Source organism: Macaca mulatta, chromosome 12 (genome assembly GCF_049350105.2).
Source record: "Macaca mulatta isolate MMU2019108-1 chromosome 12, T2T-MMU8v2.0, whole genome shotgun sequence".
NCBI classification, from domain to species: domain Eukaryota; kingdom Metazoa; phylum Chordata; class Mammalia; order Primates; family Cercopithecidae; genus Macaca; species Macaca mulatta.
Window position 1 is genome coordinate 48,922,501 of NC_133417.1, and position 24,965 is coordinate 48,947,465.

The following is a 24,965-nucleotide window of genomic DNA, read 5'->3' on the forward strand; positions in this document are numbered from 1 at the left end:
CACACTCCAAATCATGACCAGTATACAACTATAGGAACTCAAAACCAAGTATAGCAACTACATCCGAAGATCTCCCATCAACCCTAAATCTCATATACATTTATAGGCTTTCAAAATTAAGGTCTGTTTCCAATTTCCTATTTGTCTATTAATGTTGATCTTTTCTATTAATTAATTTATTTTCCTGGGTCTTTTCCAAGTGCACATTTCTCAAACTTTGAGGACAGTTTATGAAAATGACAGAGCACTTTCCCTCAGTGATGTTTTCATACTTATAATTTTGGAGAACAATTTCTTGAGAGATGTTTTGGGAGCTGTATTCCAGAACTCATTATCCTCATGGTCTTCCCTGGTAGGATGGATAGATGATCTTGCCTTAAGAGTTGCAATGAATCTTCTGGTTTCAGTAGAAAATATTACTCCACTTACAGAAGCTGCAGGAGTAGACTTTAAGCCCAGGGATGGCATGCCTGGGAGTGATCCTAGAAAAAAGAATGATTCTCACAGGACACATTGAGGAATGAGAGTGAGTTGTTACCAGTTATTTGCAGCTGGTGAATGTTTTGAGCATTTGGGAGGGAAGGGTATCAGCCTAGTTAACAAGCCTTTCCTGAGAAAGGAAAAGATAGCTTCACAGGTACTGAATGGGAACCTCGCCCTTGTTAGGTTATCAATAAAAGCTGGGCCAGGGTAGCGCTCCCACCAGGAGTGCTGCAGACTCCTCTTCTGTGGGGCTGTTTCAAAAGTTCTACTCTTCACCTACAAAGTGCCTTCCGGTCAGTTATACCATGGCCCTGTCATGGCAGCCAAGTGACTATAGTGCAGCGTGATACACGCTTTGCAACTGATGGAATGAGTACAGATGCCATGAAGCAACAGGAAGGAAAGAGAAGAGTTATAGAGTTGGGATTTAACCAGGTGGAGAAAGGGTTTGATTTTGTCTACATGGGGAGGAAGAAAGCAATTTAAGCAACAAATAACACAAGACATGGAGGTGGGTAAGGGCACAGATGTATTCCGGAAATGGCAAAGATAACTGGAATTCATGAGGAGCTAGTCTGGGGTGAGATTCTGAAGAACCTCCCCCGCTATAAAGGAAATTAAGTTCATCCTGCAGAAAATCTGACACAAATACTTAATATTGTTATACTATTATGATTATCTTCTTGGACGTTGTAGGTTTAGAAGGAACACTGACGATAGCAAGTAGATGAACTCAGTGTCAAGGTATCCAGAGTCTGGGAGGCTAATCTGAAGCTTCTGCAGGAGTCAAGGGCCCAGAAGAAAAGGGCAAGAACTGGAAAAGAGGCAACAGAATCAGAATGAGGCATGCGATCAAGAAAGAGTAAGATCTTAGTCACCTGTTCGCTATGGGACAGTAGAGAAGAGAACGAGGCAAGAACAACTTTTGTCATCTGTTTTTTTCCTTCTTGGAATTATTTCCGTGGGATACATTCCCTGGTGAAATGACTGAGTCAAACAAAAGGTAGAGTAATACAGTTCAGGAAAAATAATGTACATCATCACCACCATACATGCAGAGGTTGCCCCACAAGTGGGCTAGTCTTAGTTACAAGTCTTTACTTTTATTGTTTTGTTCAAAGCAACTGCTCGCTCATAATTTTTTTTTTGTATTTACATATATTTCATTACTGGTAAAATTAGAGAGTCTTCTCCCCTAAAAGTTGATTTAGTATTTCTTCTGATATTATCATCTCTTTTGTTTATTAGCTGTGTGACCTCAGGCAAGTTATTCAACTAAAGCCTAGTGTCCTCACCCATACATAGGGGAGAGTAATTATACTTATTGAGGGGACTGCTGTGATATAAAATGAGATACCACAGTAAAAGCCTAGCCCTGGCTTGGTACGGAGTAAGAATTCAGTAGATTACTGTACTTATAATAATGTGTTGATGCTACTGCAAACCTTTACTTATAAATGTATAATTTGTTGTTTTATCATGTAAACATTATTTATTTTATTCAATTAACTGATTTCACTAAGAAAAAATACTCTGTTTTTGAGCTGGGATAAGTGTATTAGTAAATTTTGTATTAGTAATGTTTGTTGGTTCTTAAATGTATATACAAGTTTTATTTCTGCTTCTCCATTTCTGCCTAGTTGTTTTTCTTTCTTTTTTCACTTTCATATTTTAAATCTGTATGGTACTCTTTGAAAAGTTCTCACTTCATACATGTTCTGAATTTGGTAGGACATGTTTTCCTTTGTGATTCCTTTGCTAGTTTGCCCTTTCATTTATTTATTTTGTTTGGATTTTAGAACCACTTTGTGAGGATATGTAAAGTAATATTCTGGCACCCTAATTGGAGCCTTGTTACCTTCATAAATTATCTTAAGGGATACCATCATTTCTATTTAGCATGTATTCTTTTTCTGTCAGGAGCTTATATGCCTACCTTTAATTGAATCTTCCTTACTTCTCCCATTATGTTTTGTTGATTTCTTTATTTCAGCAAAGGATTGGGAGACAGAAGACTTCAGTTTGAATTTCAGATTATTGAAAACCGACTTTCTCAATCATGTTCTCAGGAAAGTAACTACGTGTCCATTTCTAAGAATCATGTGAAGGTGGCTCTGTCTACTGAGAATCTACTTCAAGTCCATGCTACTAAAATGGAGCTAATATGCGTCATTTCCTCAGCTATAATTTGGGGAGGTTAATACTTGTTAAATCACTAGACTGCTATAAGGTTTGCCCATAAACATTGTAAATAATGTATTCAAAATTATTAAAATGTTACAATATAAACAAGAGTGTGATATAATAAAATGTAATTATATAAATATTTTTGTTTTCTAATGAGCCAGTAAGATTCCAGAGGGGAGGAACCATGTCTTCATCTCTTGGTATCCACAATACTTTACGTGGTGCTAGACCATAGCAGGAACTCAGTAAGTAATTATATGCTAGGAAATGAATAATGATAAAAAAAATCATAAGGAAAAGGAAAAGGTTTAGGGAATGGTATGGTCTGGAGAAAAATCAGTTTATTCAATCTTACTAGTACATTAACTTCATCTCAATGTATTTTTGTTGTTGTTGTTGTTTTGAGACAACAAGGTCTCTCTGCCACTGTGCCTGGCCTAATCTTCTTATAATTCAGCATTTATCAATACATTAGTAACTTTCCTTTTGCTAGGCTCTCCTTGTGACAAAAGTTTAGAACTTTATATTAGGGTGATGTATGTTATTTGTGTCCTAGAACCTTTCTAGTATTTCCCCCTTAGTATAGTTGCTCTGCTGAAAATGAGACAGGAGCTGGGAGCTTAGTGAAGGAGAAGATGGAAGTGGAGGGAAATGTTATATAATTATCCAACATTTGACTCCAGAGCCAAGAACCAGAAATATGCCAAGATCATAGTAATAACCATTGTCATACCAGATACTAACCAGAAGCTTTCCATATACTGTTTTTAACCTCAAATTAAAGGTGAAACAGAAAGACTTCTGTCTGCGAAAACCATAGTTCAGGTTTTTGGTTTCCTTGTAACCTTTCTGGCTGCCCTAATGTCTAAAGCTAAAACTCCTTTTCCCACCATGTCTGCAGCATGGAAAGAAGAACGCTTGTTTAAGGCTTTGGCAGTTCACAGAAAAGAATATTTTGTTTAGAATTACCATTTGTGGGAAACTATTAAGTATACAAACACATTCCACTTATTTGATATCTTAAGCATTTTGTTCTTTTTTTTTTTTTTTTAAATAATCTCAAGGGCTAACAATGTGACCTTATCATGAGAACTGGCCAAAACTCAAATATTTGCATTGAGGAGCTTCTAGGCTTTTTGGTTCATTTGTAATATGGAGTCTGATGCAGATGCTTTATGTAGCAGAATGACCTTTCCAATTTTCTGAATAAAAACAAAATGAACTTTTAAAGTATAGGATCATTCATGTCTCCTATGGATCCAAAATGCATTAAAAAGTCATTCCATGTACAAACTCTGGAGGCAAGTCCACGAATCCTATAATAAAATCTGCATAGTAGTTTAGAAAGCACTTTCCCTCAAATTATCTAATTGTGCTGAAATCCTCACTATAACTCACTGAAGCTGATAGGGCAGGTGATTTTATTATTATTTCCCTTTCCCATCTCCTCCTTTTTATTGCACAGATGGATGAACATGGGTTAACTTAGAAAGCTTCAAGAGACCCAGTCCCAAGCCTGGTTTGCTGAGTTCAATTCCCACAGATCAGTTTCTCAATCCAGGCACTACTGACATTTTAGGTTGGATAACTGTTTGCCATGGGGGCTGTCTGGTATACCACAGAATGTTTAGCAGCACCTCTGGCCTCTACCTACTAGATGCCAGGAGCACCACCCCACTGCGCAACAGTTGTGACAGCCAAAAATGTCTCAGACATTGCCAAATGTCCCTGGAAGTAGAGGTGGGAATCTCTGGTTGAAAACCACTAAAAGCTTTTCAAAATGCCAAGTCACCTGTAAGTGATAAGTAACTCCATTTCTACAGAGACTACCTCCACTTCATATCTGCTGTGCTTTCCAGGACATAGTTGCTCGATGTGTCTACAGATACCAGCTGGGTTGTTTCCAGCAAGAGTATTACAGGCAATGAAATAGCTGTCCCTTATCCACAGGGGATGAATTGTAAGACCTCTATTGCGTGCCTGAAACTGTAGGTAGTACTGAACCCTATGTGTACTATGTTTTTTTCCCCTACACATTTCACATGAGTGGCCAGGAATTTCTCACCATTATCAACTCCTGCTTTCTTACCTGTAAAACAGATGATTTTGTGAATTTCCTTGTAGAGCACAGGCTGAGCATTTGCCTTTGAGGTAGACTGATTGGGTGGTTTCTGGCGAGTGACTTAACCTCCCTGTGCCTTACTTTTTTCAGCTGTAAATGGTAATTCCAACAGTGCCTAATTCACAGGGCTATTGTGAAGACTATGCGTAAAGGGCTGAGAACAGTGTCTAGCACATGCTATGTGCTTAAGAAATGTCAGTTCTATCATTTTTAAGGAATGTTCTTGTAAGTGATGAACAAAGCACTGGAGTGGGACTACAAGTTTCAAATGTCACAAAACATGTCTACTTCATTCACCACCATTGCATCCTAAATGTCGAACAGTGCCTGGCGCAAAGAACGTACTTTAAAAACATTTATTGAAAAAATATAGCAGTGGCTAGGGCTGAGGAAAACTGACTCCCAGGTTCCACTCCAAACCCTGCCACTATCTACTGCCCATCTCACCCACCTTGGAAAAGTCACTGATTCTAGATCTCTCATCTCCTGTAGAATGAAGAGATGATGCAAAAGACCTATAAAGTGTAGTGCTATAAATTATAACGGACACTCTTAATTCTACTATTCTTTTTAGGAAAAGGATTACAAAAACTTTGTAACAACATAATTTTTGCTTAAAAACAATCAACAGTATAGAGACTCTACAAAGTTGCTGAATTACAGTTTTCAAAAGAAATTTAGTGATGAATGTTTCATCAAAAAGGGCAGTAAAACTTGGCACTAATGCCATCTCTCAGTGGTGTGCTACTTTTCCCCCAAGAGCTCTTTAGAGAGGGAAAGAAAACAAAGCTGCAGAGTAATCAGTGGTCCTGCAGTAATACACTAAGCCTTTCTTGGTTTTCCAATCCTTCTGGCTTGTATGTATAAGAGAAAAGCTTGACTCACTTATAGGCAATGTAATCAACGTGACTTAAGCTTTCAGAGTCTGCTTCTCTACCTATAAAATGGGATAGGGTAATACCTACCCTCAATGGGAGTATCATGAGCATTACATAAAATAATCACACAGATGGCCAAGAAAGCACATTTTCAATTAATGGAAGTTATTACTAGCATAATAATTGCAATTATTTACAAGAGAACCATATCCTTACAAATGTTAACAGTGTTAAGAGCAATTGTTCTGGCTGGGTATCACATAGTATATAATTTTTTTTTTTTTTTGAGACAGAGTCTCACTCTGTTGCCCAGGCTGCAGTGCAATGGAATGATCTTGGCTCACTGCAACCTCTGCCTCCCAGGTTCAAGTGATTCTCCAGCCTCAGCCTCCTGAGTAGCTGGGATTACCCACGTGCACTACCTGGCTAATTTTTGTATTTTTAGTAGAGATGGGGTTTCACCATGTTGGCCAGGCTGGTCTTGAACTCCTGACCTCAGGTGATCCACCCACCTTGGCCTCCCAAGGTGCCAGGATTACAGGTGTGAGCCACTGCACCCGGCCAGAAATGCTAATGTAGTACCCAAAGAGATCTCAGACAAAGAAATGCATGCCAGCTAGGTAATTCTTTTTGTGGAAGCACTAGATAAGAGACTAGGAGTGTTGAATGGTGAGTTGGGGAAAAATTAATATTTAAAGTTAGAGAAACAGTTGGGTCAGAAAAAAAGAACATGAAAAAGCAGTATAGCTCAGTGGCTAAAGCACTGCCTAGCTGAGTGGCCTATTTGTTTTTCCACCTGGGAAACAATGGAGATAGCAATACTGAACAGGATTGTTATAAAGGGTTAGAGAGTTAATATTCATGAACAGCTTAGAACAACACATGGAATACAGTAAATGCTATCTAAGAATCTGTTACATAAGCTAGAGGGGTGACAATAATGGCTGAAGTGACACAGAATGGCCTGTTACGAAGCCTTTGTTGTAGAGACCAGCAAAACGGCCTTCTAAGGGCACAACCTGGAAAGCTACCAGCTCTTTCATCCATTCCACACCCGGGCTCCTTCTCTGTGCAAGGTGAAGTGCCGTGGTCGTGAAGAGTCAACACACATTTGAAATGGTAGAGATGAACCAGTGGCTGAGGCAGAAGAAAATCTCTGTTGCTACTAGGAGTAACAGAAGCACGTGTATAGACAATATGCTATCCCTTCCTGTGGGCTTTCACAGTACTCCCTGTGTATTTCACAGCATCCCAGTTAGACAGAGATCCCAGAGGGGGAAACTGAGCGCTGTTCACTGTGGAATGCCCCCTCCACAGTGCTCAGTAAGTATGTGTGGAAGCGAAGCCAAAGTGAACAATAATTAGTCACCTGTAATTACTGAGCACTAAGTACTTGGACCCCTAACTGCTCCACATCCTGTTTTCAACCCTCCGTATTGCTCTAAATAGCTCAAGGTCAATGTGTGGGAGAGGAGAGATGTAATCCCAAAACTTAGGCTTTTGAGTAAAAACCGAGTCTTCTTTGTAGTGGTGGCCTGAAAGTACCCAGTGGTAAAACCAGCTAAGAAGCTTTCTGATGGGGGGAATTTCCTCCAGCATTGTTTCTCAGTCCATCCACAAACACCTCAAAGCTGGTACAAACAAAACTGAACTTCTCAGCTTTGCAAATGAGGTGATCTTTTCTTTCCTTCCTTCTCTACAGCCACCCATCTATCAAATTCTCTTCTTTGCTTTCCTTGAGAACATCCCTCTCATAGAGCCCTCTCACTGATTTCTCTGCCAGCACCTTATAGGATCACACTGGGATTACTACCAGAGGGTCTTACTGTGATTCTGTCTACACATCATTGCAAGACACAGCTTCCTAAAATCCAGGTTTCATCATATTTCTTCCCTGTTCAAGATCTAGGCTCCCTATTCCTTACCTTTGCCCAGTCTACTCTGGTTATCAAGCTCCTTCACATGTGGGCCCTGCCCTACCCGTGTAATGCACATACCAACATCCTTATTAAGGTCTGCATGTAGAATCTCCTGTTCTGTTTAATGACCTCACAGCACTCATCACTGAAGTTTTTCTCTCATTTAATCACCTTTTCCAAAATGTTGACTTCTTGTGCTTTGCCCATGTTGTTTCCCCTTTTGGAATAACTTAATCTTTCTTTTCTGGCTATTCAAGTACCAGCCCTTCAATTAACACTCAAAACCACCTGTGTGGCTTAGATAACTGTATAATTGTATTACCTTGTGTTTCATCCTCTGTTGCCTATGTGTAGGCACAAGTGTTCCCTTCTCAAAAAAAAAATGATAAATTTCTTGAGAGCAGGGAGTTTGCATTATTTTTACTTATTTGTCCAATAAATATTCACTGAGCTCCACCATTGTGTCAAGCACTGCACTGGGCTTTGGGGTACAATGATGAACACGACAGATACAGTCCCTGTCCTCATAGCATTTACATTCCAGTGTGTATGGGCCATGTGTGCTTATGTGCATATGCATGAAAGAGATGAAAAAATTTATACATATATAAATTTATAACTGAGATAAGTACCACGAAGACAAAGTATGGGGTGCTGAGAAATCATGACAAAGCTTCACAGCAAAATAAAATGCCCCTGAGCTGAGATCAAAAGGATGAAATAGAAATGAACAGGCAAACGTCCAAAGGTCTCAAGAAACCTGGTGTCTTAGGGGAACTGGGAAAAGGTCAGTATCCACAGCTGCAGAGGGCAGACAATGAGCCATATGAGACAAGGCTACTGAGATGCACGCTGGGTATAGTTCCTGACACTACTAGAATCAAGAAGCACTTGCTAAGTGAAAGTAAACTTTAGATGTTCCTTAGGAGTTATAATGCACAATGGCTTGTTACTTCTGAAATATTGTTGCTTGTACATTTGATTTTTCAAATAATGCTGAACACCCAAAGCTTAAAAAACATGAATACTTGTATAACTTGTATGCTTATGAATCCTCATTTTACTGACCCAAATGTGACCAGTGAGGATGCAGGGTGAAGGAAATGGCTCTTTGAAAAGGCTCCATGTGCCATTAATAAAAAGAGGATCTGCTGCTATCAGCTTCTGATTTTTCTCTTTCTTAAGTTCAATAAACAAGGCACGAACCAATGACAACTATGACATGGACTACAGTCCATTCCATATTACAAGTTAGATGCCAAAATGCTTTACATAGGCCACCTAACAGATGTTAATGTATTTCAGCCAATACCCATGTGAGCAGGATTCAAACCAGTGACCCCAGAGGTGAGAGGTTATATATATCCAATTACAAATTCCCACTTTCTTTAAGTGTTAAGATGCCTAAAGTAATATATTTTTTTAACATCAAGATGCATTGTACAAACTATATTTGATCAAAGAGATGACTTCACATTCTCAACTTAAATCAAAGAATGCTTACTTATGTATTTTTTAAATTGAATCAGACTTTAATGCCATCGTATAATCTTTTGGTTAACAGTGCTTATCTTGATTATTCTAACAAAGGGAAACATGGAAATTAATACTTACGTTGTAGAGCTTATATCATCTATAAAAATACACATTAGAAAATTCAACAGAGGTACCTGGGACATCTGTGAAGGTTTCTCCAAGGATAGACACGTGGAAATTGAGTCCTAAGTCTTTAAGATGCATTAATACCTTAAAAAAGCTTTCTGGATCTTTATCATGCTCCCTGGAAATAAACACACGAAATATAACTTGTGTTACCTCAGGGCATGTGTTAGGAAAAGTGGTTTCACTTCCTACAGTATCAGTTTTTTTCATGGTCTATTGCTGGCTGGGGAGCCTCTGGTATCCAAGCAGAGATTACTTCCTATAACCTCACACTATAGCATCAGCAGTGTTTTCATGTCCACAAACTTGTCTCTTATGATCAGAACCCAGACCTATTGAAGTTTTAAGGATCTGCAGCCTTAAAGGAGAAATCTGCCTTTTCACATCTTAAGGCTAGACTACAGAAAGTATAGTGTATTTACTTTTCCCTAAAATGGTTAATTTTCTACTTAACAAAGGTTAAAAATAAACTTTTTTTTTTAATTTAAGAAAAGACCAATCTTCAAAGGCTGACTCTCCAATGATCATAAGAATGTACCAATGATGCTTGTCATTTCCATAGGTCTGAATACCTTCCTCTCACATTTACTGAGCTCCTTTGTGCCCACAAGGAACGCACAATTTAGGGAGATTAGAGACCCTCTCACTAATCTCTCATTTTAAATAATTGAATGGAGAATTATAAATACATCAAAAGGAGGTAGGTCTGGGTCTATGTCTGCTGAGTATTAACTTAGGAGTGGAGTTATGCACATACAAAAGAATAGTAATAAAGATAATTCATTTAGTAGAGGCTTTGGAACACATGGATTGTTTTTTGTTTAGCTTGTCAGTCTTCTTTGTAAATGACAAAATGAGAGGCTAAAGGACACTAAAATTTAAAAAAATTCTACAATTCAACAAATAACATCAAAATGAAGTGAGTTTTTTTTTTTTCTTAACATCCTAAGGTGTGAATATTTCAGTATTTCTTGCATTTAATTACACTGTTTTAAATTATCTTATTTCAGACAGATGTGGACCAGATGTCTTCAAAATATTTGGTTTTTATTTATAATTCAGAATTTTAACTTCTTTTTTACATTATGGAAAAATAGTTATGTATCAGCAATTGAATTTCCCGTTTACTAATTATGTAAAATAAATCTGTAAATTGATCAAACTGCTATATGAAATATGAAAATTACATCATTCAGGAAATCTCAGGAAAATGACATCTGTAACCCTAAATGTGTTAATTCACAATTCAGTCAATATTTTCAGTATCATGAATTAAAACAAATGTATCTTCTAATTAACATTTTAAAACAGCATTTATAATCTTATGAAATTATAATATCTTATACAATTAGAGTTCTATAGCCATTTAAGTTCTATATCTCTCAGTTTGATTTAGTTCAAATAATAAAGAATGCAATGGTAAAATGTTCATTGCTTTATAAGATGATGTGTTTTACATACATGTACCATTGGGAAGTTTCTGGATAGTTCTCATAGATACTACTGCTATGGGCAAGAACAAAGACTCAAAACAGTCTGAAAGTAAAGAATATGCCATATGCCATCTTCAACCATATCAATCAAATAGCTGCCACCTACCTAATCTATAAAATGTTCTTTTAGTCTGATTCTCTAGGAAATACTTAGATGAAAAGATTGGAAATAACATAATATATCTTAAAGCGGGAGTATCACCATAGGGAAATCTAGCCATTCAGTTCTCTAAATTTTTCATTTTGAGTTCCAAAATTTTGGCTACGGATACCTAAGAGACCTTATATTCTAAATATGGCTGGGTTTTTTATTTTTATTTTTTGATATTAAAGTAAAAGTAGACGAGGTTTGGAGTTGGGAGGAGGTTTAATCGGGTAGAGCTGTAGTTCTTAAAAGATTCCAGTGTGAATATTTTCAAAGCAGCAGGCTTTATAAACCTCAATTTTCAGTGTTTTTATACAAGATAAATGTATTACAATCCTGCTGTATTCTTTAGCTATTTCCTATAGGTGGACAAAAGCTTTCATATTCAATAGTTACTTTGCATAAGAACACAAAAGAGATTTGTGTGAATCCCCTCTTTTTGTTTAAACTGTAATATACGACTGAATGTAAGGTGAGATTTTTTCATTCCCAACGTTATCCCTCAGAAAAAGAGGCATATTATACTAAAGTCCTTATAAAGTCTCTCATAATACCAGGCACTCTCTCAATTATTTTATTTTAAACAAAGTACTGTTTAGGGAACATGGATTAGCCTGAAACAACTGATGAGAGTTTTGGATGGTTTTAGCAATCATTCACTCGATGGGACTGGTAAAAACAGAAACAAAGGAATTTAATATTGAGTTGGTAATTATTTTGGGAGACATGACCTAACAATTCTAAGTGCTGGATGTTGTCGAAAACAAGCATTTTAAAAATCACTAAAAAAAGTAACAGATTTAAGTGGTTACTGGAGATAAGTAGTAAGTGCGTTTTTTTTTCTTCTTTTTTTTATAGTTGGGGAAAAGATTTCCATCATACAGTTTCACAAAGTCCTGCACCCCAAGCTACTTACACTCAATTCCAGATGACAGGTGGTAAAAACAGGCCAGTTGCCTGAAGAGGTGCCACCATTATGAGGTCAAGAATGCATGGAAGGGGGAATTGGACCAAAACTGCTTCATGAAATGTAAGGGTGGGAAAAGAGCAATACTTCTAAAAATTATTACTTACAGTATGCATTTAAAGTATTATTTATGTCTAAATTAGTAAATTACATACTATAAATATACAAATTTATTTCATCTATGTCATGCAAACTTTAATATAATCAATTTAGTTGAAAAAAAAATTGGGGTTTTCTTTTTAGAAAAACGAGAAATTGCCTAACATTCAATTATTAAATATATACACACAAATATTTGGCTACAGCCATATATCAAGGCACGGATGATATTCAATGGCAGAGCTCAATATATTTTGTTTAGTAAAGAACTCATTCTAGCTATCCAATGGATCATCCAGAGATTTTACCCCAGAGCCTATGACATTAATGAACCCATTTAGCATAATATGTGAATTTGTCTTAAATTCCTTTCTAGAAAACTTAATGTGAAACTCTCATACATATGATTTTAGAATAAAGCATTCAATATGTAGAATGTGGGATTTAAAGGTAATATACTGAGTGCCTCTTTCTGCTAACAGCTATCAATATTAAACATACATACAATGGTATGCCCAATTCGCTACAATCATATTTGTAGATTTATGGGCTCCTAAACACTCTTATTCTCATCCACTGCTGGTAGGAATGTAAACTGAAACAATCTTTTAAAGGGTAATTTGATAATGTAAATAATAAGCCTCAAAATATACATGACTTTTCCCCAAGTCATTGCAATTTAGGAAAGTTATTCTATAAAATAATTAAAGATGTGCACAGAAATTCAGCTAGAGTATGTTCATAACAGCATTGTTTACAATAGCAACCATCTGTAAATGACCTAATGGAATGATAAGTAAATGTATTTTGACACACATATATGATGCAATACCATGCAGCCATTAAAAAATATTGCATAAATATACTTCTTGAAGTAGAAAAATATTCAAGAAATACTGTAAAGTAAAAGGGAGATGACAGAGTGGCATGATCTGTGTGACGTGTTTTTCTAAGACAAATGAGTGTGTATGTCTAGGAAAGTTTGGGATAGGTATACCAAAAGTTATCGGAAATTATCTTTAGGGGTTGTTACGTTTCTTTTTTTTTTTTTTTTTTTGCATGTTTTCTATTTTTTCTTTAATAAACATCTTTATAGAAATCATTTTAATGCTTTTAAGAAATTATCCATCTCTAATATTCCACCATAAAATTACTAGACTTTTTGCTTAGCCCTGTAACATTTTCAGTATTTACAGCAGCATAAATCCTCCTTTCCTATAATCCCTATACATTTGACAGCTGCCAATCAAGACAATTTAAGTCTTCACAAAATATTCCAGAGGATAAGTCAGAGTCCAAGCTTCCCAACAATTTTCATACTCTTGAGTAGGTAAGAATGAAACAGTCTGGCTGGGAATTCATTCCTCTGCACCACCACTATGGCAGAAGAGACCAGCGCAGAAATATTTCAAGCTTACTGGAAGCAGTAGATACAGCAAGAACAGCTTTTATTCCCAAATATTATTCAGAACATTTGAAAAGCATAAACTGTTTCCATGTGTTTTTTATTCCTATATCTGTTCTCTCTGTTGCTTTTCCAGTTTAGTTTCTTAGAGCTAAATTTCTTCTTATTCATCACTTAACATTCATTCAGTAAATATTTATTGAGGATTTCTAAGTTCTCCATACTTGTCACTTACACTGAACTGTTATCCTTTCCTATTTTTCCACATAACTTTATACATATTGAATACAGTCTCTTTAGTTTCTTCCCTTGCTTGGGCAGAACACTGGTTCTTTATGAATGCTATAGTGTTCCCAGGAGCATGTCACTCTGGCTTGAGAGCTCCATCAGGAAAGGATAAATGTTACTTGTTTTGTTTACAACTAAGGACCCAGCACCTAGCTAAATAGTGGTAGATACTACTTGTGTTCATCAATATCCACTCATTCTCTCTTTCAGAGCACACAGAAGACTCCATCTTCATCTTCTTCCAGTAGTATAAGGACATTGGACTACTTCTGGCCAATGGGTTGATGTATGCCACTTTCAGACAAAAGAATCTAAAAGCAGTTCTGGCTAGATAATCCTCTGCTGTGGTGGACCTTAAGATGTCTTGTGTTTAGAGGATTAATTTTAAAGAGTGATGCAGTCTGGGTGGCCACATGGGGGAGAGTTGCCCTGTAAAGCCACCTAAACATGCAGCAGACTTTGAGTAGGTGAGAGAAATGTACTTTCGTTGGGTTTAAGCAACTGAGATTTGGGGTGGGGGAGTGTCTTCATTACTGCAGCATAATGTGTCCTATCCTAACACATTATCTGTGGCATAAAATTAGCTCCTCTATAAATATTTGTTGAATAAATGAAGGTGTAGGAAAAGCGAGTTACATTTATAGAGCTCCTGTTACATTCCAGATTCCATGTTAAGCACCTGATCATAATCTTACTTCAGCCTCTCAACCAAGTGGTCATACAAATATAACTATTCCTTCATTTATGATCACACAGAAGAGACTCAGTCTGCATCTGAAATTACATCTAATCACTATGAAGTCATTTTCTTTTAGGCAGTTTTTGACTTTTTTTTCCTTCCCACATATAATCAGATGAAAAACAAGAGTTGGTGCCTTCAGCCCACAGTAACATTTCCAGATCATTAAATCATAAACATTCTTTAGTTTCTTGTTACTTGAGGTTCAAACTCATTGGATAATAGATGGCAACAAAGATATGGAGAAGCAATATGGAATTATGGTCTCTCCAACACAATGGTATCAAATTTCTTCACCTTTCTGATATTCTGCTAAACTTCATCTTTACCTCCCATTATGAAATAGCACTTCACCTCCAAATCCAGTGATGTGTTCCTTATTCAGAAACATGAGGCTTCTATTTACCACCCTGTGCTAACTGTTAGAATTACCCACTTCTCCACCATGCTTTCGAGGGCCACACACTCTTCACTCCTCTCTGCATGCCTGACACACCAGGGATCAGTTTTGCTTTCCCTCCACACCTGCAGCTTCTGCTTCCCACGTGCTGTGTCATAGTGCTTTGAACGTAATTCAGACAGTAGTCTCGTTAGCCACTGATTTCTCAACTTCTCTCTGTCTCTTTTGCTCTTGCTCGTTTTCTCTCTTTTGGCTACGACCAGTGCTTTCTTTAACCCTACAGGTGCTCCTCACCATCATTTACTTAGAGTTGACAAAGACCAACAATATCCATGTGGCTTTCTGCAAATGTTCACACTGCATTCCACCCTTTAACTTTGCTTTTTGAGGGAGGGTGGACAGGACAGTTCAGAAAGAACCAGCTCTGCCTCTGTCTAGCAGCAGGCCGGTAAGACCAGCAGATACATTACATAACCATGTGCAACGTGCTTCTTCATCCTTAAAATGGGATAACAATAGCTACATTTAAAGAGTCTGTTGTGAGTAATGAAGAAATGTCTGGCACCCTGAAGAATACAATACGCTCTCATTCTCTCCATCTTTTGTATTTGTAGTTATTTTAACGGTATAAATTTTAATCAATTTATTCCAGGTCTACTCCCCTGAATCCAAAGACATTCAAGATGGTAAGATGTTTTATTTTCACTGCTTCAGGAAAGACATGGGATGGAGGAGAGGGGGAGGAAGCCCCTCAACCAAAAAAAGGAGCAGTCTTCTTAAGTGTTTACAGAACACCTAAAATCCCTTCAAACAGGTACAAATAAGTAGGCAAAACACTATGAGAGTGTAGCATGCACCCTCCTACACCGTGCCTCCACTCTGCTTCCAGGCAAGAAACACAAGGGACTGATGGACAGGAGCAGAGGAGAACAGAGCTCTGAGAGTCCCAGAGGCCATGCACTATGCTTCTAGAGAAAGAAGCACGACTCTAGAGAGTGAATGTTTGAGTCTATGTCACCAGGCAGACGGTACTGGAAACAGCCTCAAGAGATTCCTGAGCCATGGTGGGTATAAAAGTGGAAGTGTGGCTTCTGTGAGTGTCGTGGAAGGATCACAGAGCTGTAGGCAGACAGACAGAAGCAAGGGATCCATTAGCAATGGCCCATGAGGAATGGGGATCGGGAAAATGGAAGACAGAGAATCTTGAACTGCTTGAGATTTCTATCATCATATTGAAATGGGCCATCATACAGAAATTAAGTTATCAAAAAATTAAATTCTATGTGTATCAGGGTTTCATGCCGTCTGTACATATTCATATTCTCAACTTTCTTTTTAATAGCAGGAGATGTGTCTGTCTTTCAAAATTCAAAGTCCATGAGCAATCTAAGATCTTCCATTTTGCTTTTTTCTCATATTCAGTTTGCTTCCTGAAGTCTGTGATCCTACTCTTACTCCACAATTCGCCATTCACATATTTGGCATCTTCAAAATACCCCTTTACCTGATAATACTTATTGACAAGAAAGTTTTCAATAATGTACTATTTTTGGGTGACTTTTCACAGATCATTTCACCTTAGCTGTGTTCCTCTTTCCTCATCTCCTGGGTTTTCTCTATAGCTTTGCTATTCCCATTCTCATTTTCTTGGATGAAAGTGCTCTCTAATAACACCAATTCCCACCTTTGCCCTCCTTGATTCTCATGCTTGTTATGCTCTCTCCTACTTCTGACACCATTGACTGTAATCTGTTTGCTTAGAAATGATCTCTGCTTAGTTTTCAAATACTGCATTACAATGACAACCTAACGACCTTCTCCCCAGTTAAATCTTCCCACTCGTTCCATCCTGCAGGCCATGCAGTGAGAACCATCTTCAATAAATCATTTTTCCCACTAGGTCCACTCCACAACAGATTTCTTCTAAATCCCTCCACTGCTAAAAGCTTAGACTCCCCAGGTTGTTTCTTTTCAACAGGATTTCCAATCTCACTGGATATTGTATACAGTCATTTTTATTCAGCTGTCTAACTTGCCAATGAATTTCCTTTCTCTGCAACTCTGGCCAGTAAGCCTGTAGAAACCCATGCCTCAAAGAACTGGAGGGCCATGAAGTGTCTTAATTAAGACGAATGGAGTCTTCCCTACTCCTGGGATGTTACTTAGGCAGCAGTCACCATCCCACATAATTTAAAAACGGCACAATGTATGTAATTACTTCCTCTCAGACTGGGGAGACTCTATGAAACTAAACTCTCCTCTCTCCAGTTCATTACTAAGTCTTCCCATTTTCTGTAATCAAGTTTCTCCTTGTCAAATGTGGTAACCGGGGCTGTAAATTCAAACTGACTAATCATTCGGATTTTCTTTTGGATTTAACATTGTTTTCTTCCAAGAAACATGTAGGAAATACATTTAAAACTGCTTGCTAGTTACCCTGAGAGCTGTCCCAGTAGTCCAGTCCACCTCCTCTAGTTAGACATTCTCCCAAGGTCCAGTTTAAGAAACTCTTCGACGTTTGCAAGAATTGTTGTATCTCTACCTCTTGGATAGGAAGATGTATGATTCTTATTTCTTGCTTTACTCTGACAACCAGGGAGCTTACAACCATGTTCTAAAGCGCTCAATCTCAGCAACTATTACATGGAAATCATAGCACTGAAAAATACAGTAACAGAATTAAAAGAAAAAAAACAAAAAACAAAAAACAACCCTCACTGGATGGACTCAGTGGTAGAGAAAGGATTACAGAGGATAGAATTGGTGATCTTGAGAGTAATAGAATTTATACAATGTGAACAACAGAAAGAAAACAGACTTAAAAAAAAAAAATAAAAGAACCAAACTTCAGGGACCTATGGGATAAAAACAGAAGATCCAACATATGTATTATCAGAGTCCCAGAGGGGACTCTCTTAGTTTTAAGCTGCACGTGAATCTATAATTATTTAATAAATATTTCAATTATAACAAAATGCATGCCCATTGTAATAAAATCCAAATAATTGAGAAATAAATGAAGTAAGCACTAAAAGCTCTCACTCCTCACCCTGCCTGATTCCACTCCTCAAGTGTAACCACTACCAACTACTGTTTGGTAAGTAGGCTTCCAGACCTATTTCTATGCATATGCAAACATATAGATTTGTATAAGCCTATTTTTACAATACCTTCCTCATTTTATAAACGAGATCAATGTCAGTCATGTAAACTGCATTTTCACCAAATATATAACAGAATATCTATCTACATCAGCACATAAAGATATCTCATTTTAAAATAGTTCTAATACATCTCATAGTTTTTATATAAAGTAATTATCCTACTAACGGACACTTAAATTGTTTCCAATTTTTTGATGTTTCAAACAATACTAAAAGTGACATCTAGCTCTTTTTGTAACATTCAGATTTCTCTTTTCTGGAGTTTCTGTTTTTCCTGTTACCTAATAAATACAGTCATTCCAAATCTCTCAGCAAGGCCTCTTTCTTTCCATTCCTATCATGCTCATCCTCTTTTTGGAACGAATCCATTTTTTCTTTTTTTTTCAGCAAAACAAGGTGCTTTTTAAAAAAAAATTTAAGTTCAGGGGTACGTGTGCAGGATGTACAGGTTTGTCACATAGGTTAACGTGTGCCATGGTGTTCTGCTGCACAGATCATCCCATCGCTTAGGTATTAATCCCAGCATCCATTAGCTATTCTACCTGATGCTTTCCCTCCTCCCCTACCAACCATCTGACAGGCCTCACTGCGTGTTGTTTCCCCCCATGTGTCCATGTGTTCTCAATGTTCAGCTCCCACTTGTAAGTGAGAACATGCAACGTATGGTTTTCTGTTCCTGCCCTAGTTTGCTGAGGAAAATGGCCTCCAGCTCCATCTATGTCTGTGCAAAGGACATGATCTCTTGGAACTAACCCATTTTTAAAGTTTTACCTACTCATGTCTGTTACATTGTTAAGTTCCTCCAGGGCAGAGATCATGTTGTTGTTTAACCTCTGGTTCCCCTGTCTATCACATAGTCTAAAAAGTCAGCAAACTGAATTGACTCTAAATCTAGATTAACTCTCTGTGAATCTCATCTTTGTATTCCTTCCTCCTGTGTGTATTTTGCTATTTATGTAACCAGATGAGTATAGAGAATCTTCACTTGATGTCAATCACAACTCATTTATAACACTTAAAAACTAAACTGCTGTCCCTAATCAACTTATCACCAACCTAGTCATTTCTTCTTTCATAAATAATTTAAGATTTGTTTGCTGAACCCCATTTTTATAGTACAATGTTTTCACCTCATACGTTAACATTGCTGAGCTTATGACTCCCTCTGCCAATCCAGCTTCCAAAAGACTGTTACATTATCCTTTCCAACATGATTTTCCTTTAATATATCTTAACTATACACTAACTAGAAACCATTAAAGCGAAATTAAGCTGCCCTATCCGACTTGAGGTATTTCCATCATTCTCATCCTCTCCCTCTGTGCTGTTTGCAACCCCATGCTCCTTTGCCCATAGTTCTTGTGTTTAAAACACATCCTCTTCTCTTCTCTGCCACTCCTTGTCCACTGCTTACTTTAAATTTTTTACTTGCAGTCATCCCTGAGAAATCCCATATTACTCTGATTTACTCCTGCACTAACATTCATATACTACTGATGATTTCATGAATGTGTTCTTGTATATTATTTCATGTTTATTTGTATGCTGTCTCCTTATAATTAGTCTGAAAGCCCGACATATCAGAGAAACCCTTTGACTCCAGAAGTTGGCAGGTACTCAAAATACAGCTTTAGAATGAATGAATGAATGAATGATGGCTGAATAGAGAGTTATATTTTTAAAACTTTGGTAGGATAGGTCTATGAAATGACATGAAGAACCATGTTTTTTTTTTTTTTTTTTCTTAAATGGAGAATTAAACATGGTTTGGAATTACTAGATGCCGTTCATCAAAATGCATTTCAATTCTTAATAACAGGTTTTCATATTCGGTTGTGGACATTTTGTCATGTCTAGAAATGACAAGGTCTTCAATCAGATGGGAAAGAATCTTAATTTGAGGAGAAAAACCCATTCCAAAACTTGTTTCTGATTTAAAAAATGTTAAAACAGAAATGGACAGAGTGATTAATAAGAAATCCCTCCAATGTAAAGAAAAATGCTGAAATTCTGTGTATTTCATGTTTTATGTCTTGTTTCTAGACCCATATGAGACTACTGTGTTTTTTGGCTGACACAGAGATCTCATAGAAGAGACAGTCTCCCTTACTCAGCAGCAACTGCTAAGTATACCAGATTGTTATGGCAATGATTGTGGACAAGGGTGAACACAATATGGAATGTCTGTTCTATAACGACCTGCAAAAATGACGTGTTCTTGTTGCTACATATGTTGTATTTTTTTTCATTTTATAAACAGAATTAATTATATATCTCCTCTCTTCCGTATTCTTACAAATGGGATAAATCTCTATTACTCTACTTAGTCCTTTTCATGATACTAAAAAGTTCAGTCCCAAATCTTGTTACCCCAGTTTTTTTGTGGCTCATTATTTCAGGTTATTAAGAACTAATCACGGCCGGGCGTGGTGGCTCACACCTGTAATCCCAGCACTTTGGGAGGCCGAGGCGGGTAGATCACAAGGTCAGGAGATTGAGACCATCCTGGCTAACACGGTGAAACCCCGTCTCTACTAAAAATACAAAAAATTAGCCGGATGTGGTGGTGGGCACTTGTAGTCCCAGCTACTCGGGAGGCTGAGACAGGAGAATGATGTGAACCTGGGAGGCGGAGCTTGCAGTGAGCTGAGATTGTGCCACTGCACTCCAGCCTGGGTGACAGAGCGAGCCTCCGTCTCCAAAAAAAAAAAAAAAAAAAAAAATACTAATCACATTAAGTTCTGAAGGCAGACTAAACAGTTACATGCAAAAGAATAAGGGATTCTGAATATTCTAATAACATCACATGCTATAAATTAACTATACTGCTCGAGAAAAAGTTCTCCAGAATGAGAAGCCTCATGAAACAAAGAATTAATTAAATACACTTACTGCTAGTGAGTATCAGAACAATTTCTTTCTTTCTTTTGTTTTTTAGACAACGTTTCACTCTTGTTGCCCAGACTGGAGTGCAATGGCGTGATCTCAGCTCACTGCTACCTCTGCCTCCCAGGTTCAAGCAATTCTCCTGTCTCAGCCTCCCAATTATCTGGGATTACAGGCATGCACCACCACGCGCAGCTAATTTTTTTGTATTTTTAGTACAGACGGGGTTTCACCATGTTGGCCAGGCTGGTTTTGAACTCCTGACCACCTCAGGTGATCCACTTGCCTTGGCCTCTCAAAGTGCTGGGATTACAGGCATGAGCCACCGCACCCGGCCACCAGAACAATTTATTTACAGCAAAGAAAAGAAAAGATAACAGAGACTGGGTGTGGTGGCTCATGCCTGTAATCCCGGTACTTTAGGAGGCCAAGGCAGGTGGATTACTTGAGGTCATGAGTTCGAGATCAGCCTGGCCAACATGGTGAAACGCCCTCTCCTCTAAAAATACAAAAATTAGCTGGGCATGGTGTTACACACCTGTAATCCCAGGTACTCAGGAGGCTGACGCAGAAGAATTGCTTGAACCTGGGTGGCGGAGGTTGCAGTGAGCTGAGACCACGCCACCGCACTCCAGCCTGTGGGACTGAGCAAGACTCTGTCTCAAAAAAAAAAAAAAAAAAAAGATAATAGAGAATAACCAATTACTTTAGATAATGTATTTCATGAGAGATCATTTTAACAAAATTGGCTTGCTTTAGAGATGTATGTATGTAAATCCACAGGTAGAAAAGAAGCTATTCAAAACCAATAATAAATTCACATATGACTACAATTTTAAATGTACATTTTTAAATCAGAATAATTGAAGTAAAATAGCTTACATGAACAATAAAGCTTAGTTGAAAGGGGGTTCAAATCCTAGTTCTCATATTTAGTATCTGTACTCGAGGGCAAACTACCAAATCAGTCTGAGACTTAATTTCTTCATCTGTAGCAACCTAATAACATTCACTTCAAGGAACAGTTGAGGGGATTAAGTGAAATGATGTATGTGAAACAATTTGCAGTGCCAGGCAAACAGTAAATACACAATAAAGAAAGGCTGTTATTATTATTATTATCATAATTGTTATCATTTTATTCTTCATTTACTGAACTGGAAATTTAAGAATCTTCTAGGGAGTTTTATAGCCACGATAACTGGTTAAAGAGTAAAGTTTGCTATACTTTATAATCAGTTATCTATAATAAACTGAATGTGTCATTTTTGAGGTTTTAATGTTTACCTTGAATTATACATAGTGGCATCTAAAGTATCAAGAGTTACATATGCAAATTACATAGTGAGCACTCAGCAACTGGCCATTTTTATTTATAACACAGTTACAAATATGGTTTAAAGTAAAACTTTTATTTGTGTAAAAAGATACATGTATCCATAACTGAGTTTTTTTTCTCAGGACTGTACCTCTAATCTTGTCAAATGCCACCATTAATCCAGCCACCAAGCCACAATTAACGCAGTCACCCTCATATCAATCATCAATCCTTGACCCAACTGCTGATTGCCACCAAATATGTCTCTCTCTTCCTGATAAGGATGTTCATCGTTCCTTCTCATGATGTTTATAACATTGTACCAAGTCACCTTCACAGAAAAGTAACAACTGAAATCGGGGGAGTAAACTGTTATTTTCCCTTCTCTTAGGAGTTATCTCCAAGCAACAAAAACTAGAAATAGAAGTACCAACATCAACTTTAAGAACAGTAAGGTATCAAAAACCCTAAATCACACAAGAGGTGAAAAAGTTGACAAAGATAATAAAGACCAAATAGATGTGCAGGTGGAAGTGGACAGAGGATACCCTTAGATTTTCAGAGAAGGCCAGCAGATGGTTCTGTAAGGGGAAGGGTACTCCTTGAGTGCAAGACCAAAAATTCTTCCTTAGCAGAGAATCAACAGGGATTGCAGGTTGCTGGTGCTAAGAGTTTTCCTGTGCCTGTGATATGGACAGGAGGCAGGGAAATACTGGTAGAACAGGATGGTGTCCCTGGCAAGGGCTCCACCCTCAAGCCTGGACCTGTGGCCCAAAGTGAGAACTATCCCTGTTTTCCCACCTGAATGTTGCCTTTTGGTTCACCCTGCTCCCTATCCTGTGCCATAAGAACCCCAGACCCTAAACTCAGAGGACACACACACACAGAAGGGAGAAGTGTCTGAACATCAAGAGGAGAAGCAGCAGCTGGAAGTTGGAGACTATGGTCAGAGAAGAGTTTGGCTGGGGATGGTTGAACTCCAGGGGGAGATTACCTTCCTTCTCCACCCACTTTTCAGCTCCATTCCCACTGAGAGCCACTTCCACAACTCAAAAAAATCCTCCACATTTACCACCCTTTAATTCATTCATGTGACCTGATTCTTCCTGGACGCTGCACAAGAACTGGGTACCAAGAGGGCAGGGTGTAAAAGGTTGTCACCCTGACTGTCTACTGAGCTGGTTAACCTTAGCCATCTGTGGATGGCAAATGCTAAAAGTGCATTGATTGTAACACACGCCCTCTGGCTCTCTGGGGGTCACAGACACCTCGTCCTGGACAGCAGAGCTAAAAGAGCATTGCAACGTGCTTGGATGCTGCCGTGCGACCTGCACAGAGCCTGCCTCCCCAAGAGAAGCAACCGGCTGGTTCCAGTGTTCATTCACTCCAGTTCCCACACCCCCTGGCTTCCATAAGGGACTGAGCACAGCGGCTGCGTAAACGAGCCAGCCCTGTGGCAAGTTCCGCGAAGGGGTCAAGGGAACTCTCCCATTTCACCTGTTTCAGTCTTGAGGAACAGAGCATGAAGTACTAAGGAAACAACCAGAAAGAGAAGCCATGTTTTGCAAGAAGTAATCGTCATATTTTCCAGGAGGATTACACAAGTACATTGGCTGGTACAAGAAATAATTTTCTTCTGACTATGCAGTTCACTCATGCTCATGGAATAAAGTGGTACTGGAAGGTGAATTTCCCACATAAATCTTAAAAGTAACCTTTTAAAAGGCTTTAGAAACCAGAAGGGTTTAACTCAAATTTCATGACAATATATTTTCTTTTTTAAAAATGGAAACTGTATTATGCTTTCTAAATGAGAAACTTTATTCCAAGATTCTGTATCATGTGTATATTATATTAGTTTACAATGCTATTTTCTTTAGCAAAATGCTCACACATACTATAGAGAGCTGTATGTATTTAAGGTGCAGAACTAAGAAATTAATTGTTCACTTTTTAAGCATAGAGTTTCTTTAGTATTCATTCTACTTTTCCTTTACATCTTTATAGTTTCAATATTTTTAAAAAGTTATTTAAACTTAAAAGCCGGTGTGTATGTTAGTACATTTTAGATTTAGGAAGTATTTAAATGAGGTACAATTTTAACCATTTAAATTAAAGAAATTCGTGATTTAATATCTTTGTTGCATTTATAGTACCAGTAAGTAATAAATGCCTCATATTGAGTGTTTTCATCTGCTAATTGGGTTCTCAGTAATAAATCCACACCAACTAGAGGTTCTAAGGGGTCTCCCCTCTTTACGTGAGGATCAATTACCTTTAGGAAGGATGCCAGGCAGACCAACTTTATATTCAAAACAATCTCTAACAAAACATTGTGGTAAAGCTCGAGGGTCCATTTAATTGGAATTATTTTTTAGAGTGTATTATTTAAAATGTAAAAATGCAGAACAACAGCAAAATCTCTTACCTCATCAGAGTTTTTGGCCTCAAAAACAAAATATTCTTACCTGAAGTCAGGAATTCATTCGATAGAGGAGAGCTGAGCACTTCATGTGCCAGAGAGACTTTGTACAAGATACTGGAATACGTTCATAATTAATGAGAACAGGAGACGCTCCCCTCAAGGAATCTAAATTCTAATCAAGGAGAGAGGCTGCTCTCCTCTTCCACCACCTTCTATGATGTTAGAGCTAAGGAAAGTCAATTGTTCACCAAATCACATCTATTACTATTTATAATGTCTGAAATTCTTTCAGGCTGGAGTCTTTTCTAGGTATAAGTAGTACCATCTTAGCAAGGTACTTAGTTCAAAGCAGGTTCATCCTAAATATTATTTGACGGATAGATGG

General features: G+C 37.7%; 1 protein-coding gene across 50 annotated transcripts in view; it reads right to left on the bottom strand.

Annotated features, from left to right (window-relative positions):
• Positions 1-24,965, bottom strand: part of GTDC1 (glycosyltransferase like domain containing 1) — a 376,627-nt gene that overhangs the window by 15,270 nt on the left and 336,392 nt on the right. For 37 of the 50 annotated variants that reach the window (XM_077956033.1, XM_077956021.1, XM_077956001.1 and 34 more), the window contains 1 exon segment: positions 9,260-9,369. In XM_077956033.1, the coding sequence (XP_077812159.1) occupies positions 9,260-9,369 (110 nt within the window). 50 annotated transcript variants of the gene reach the window in all.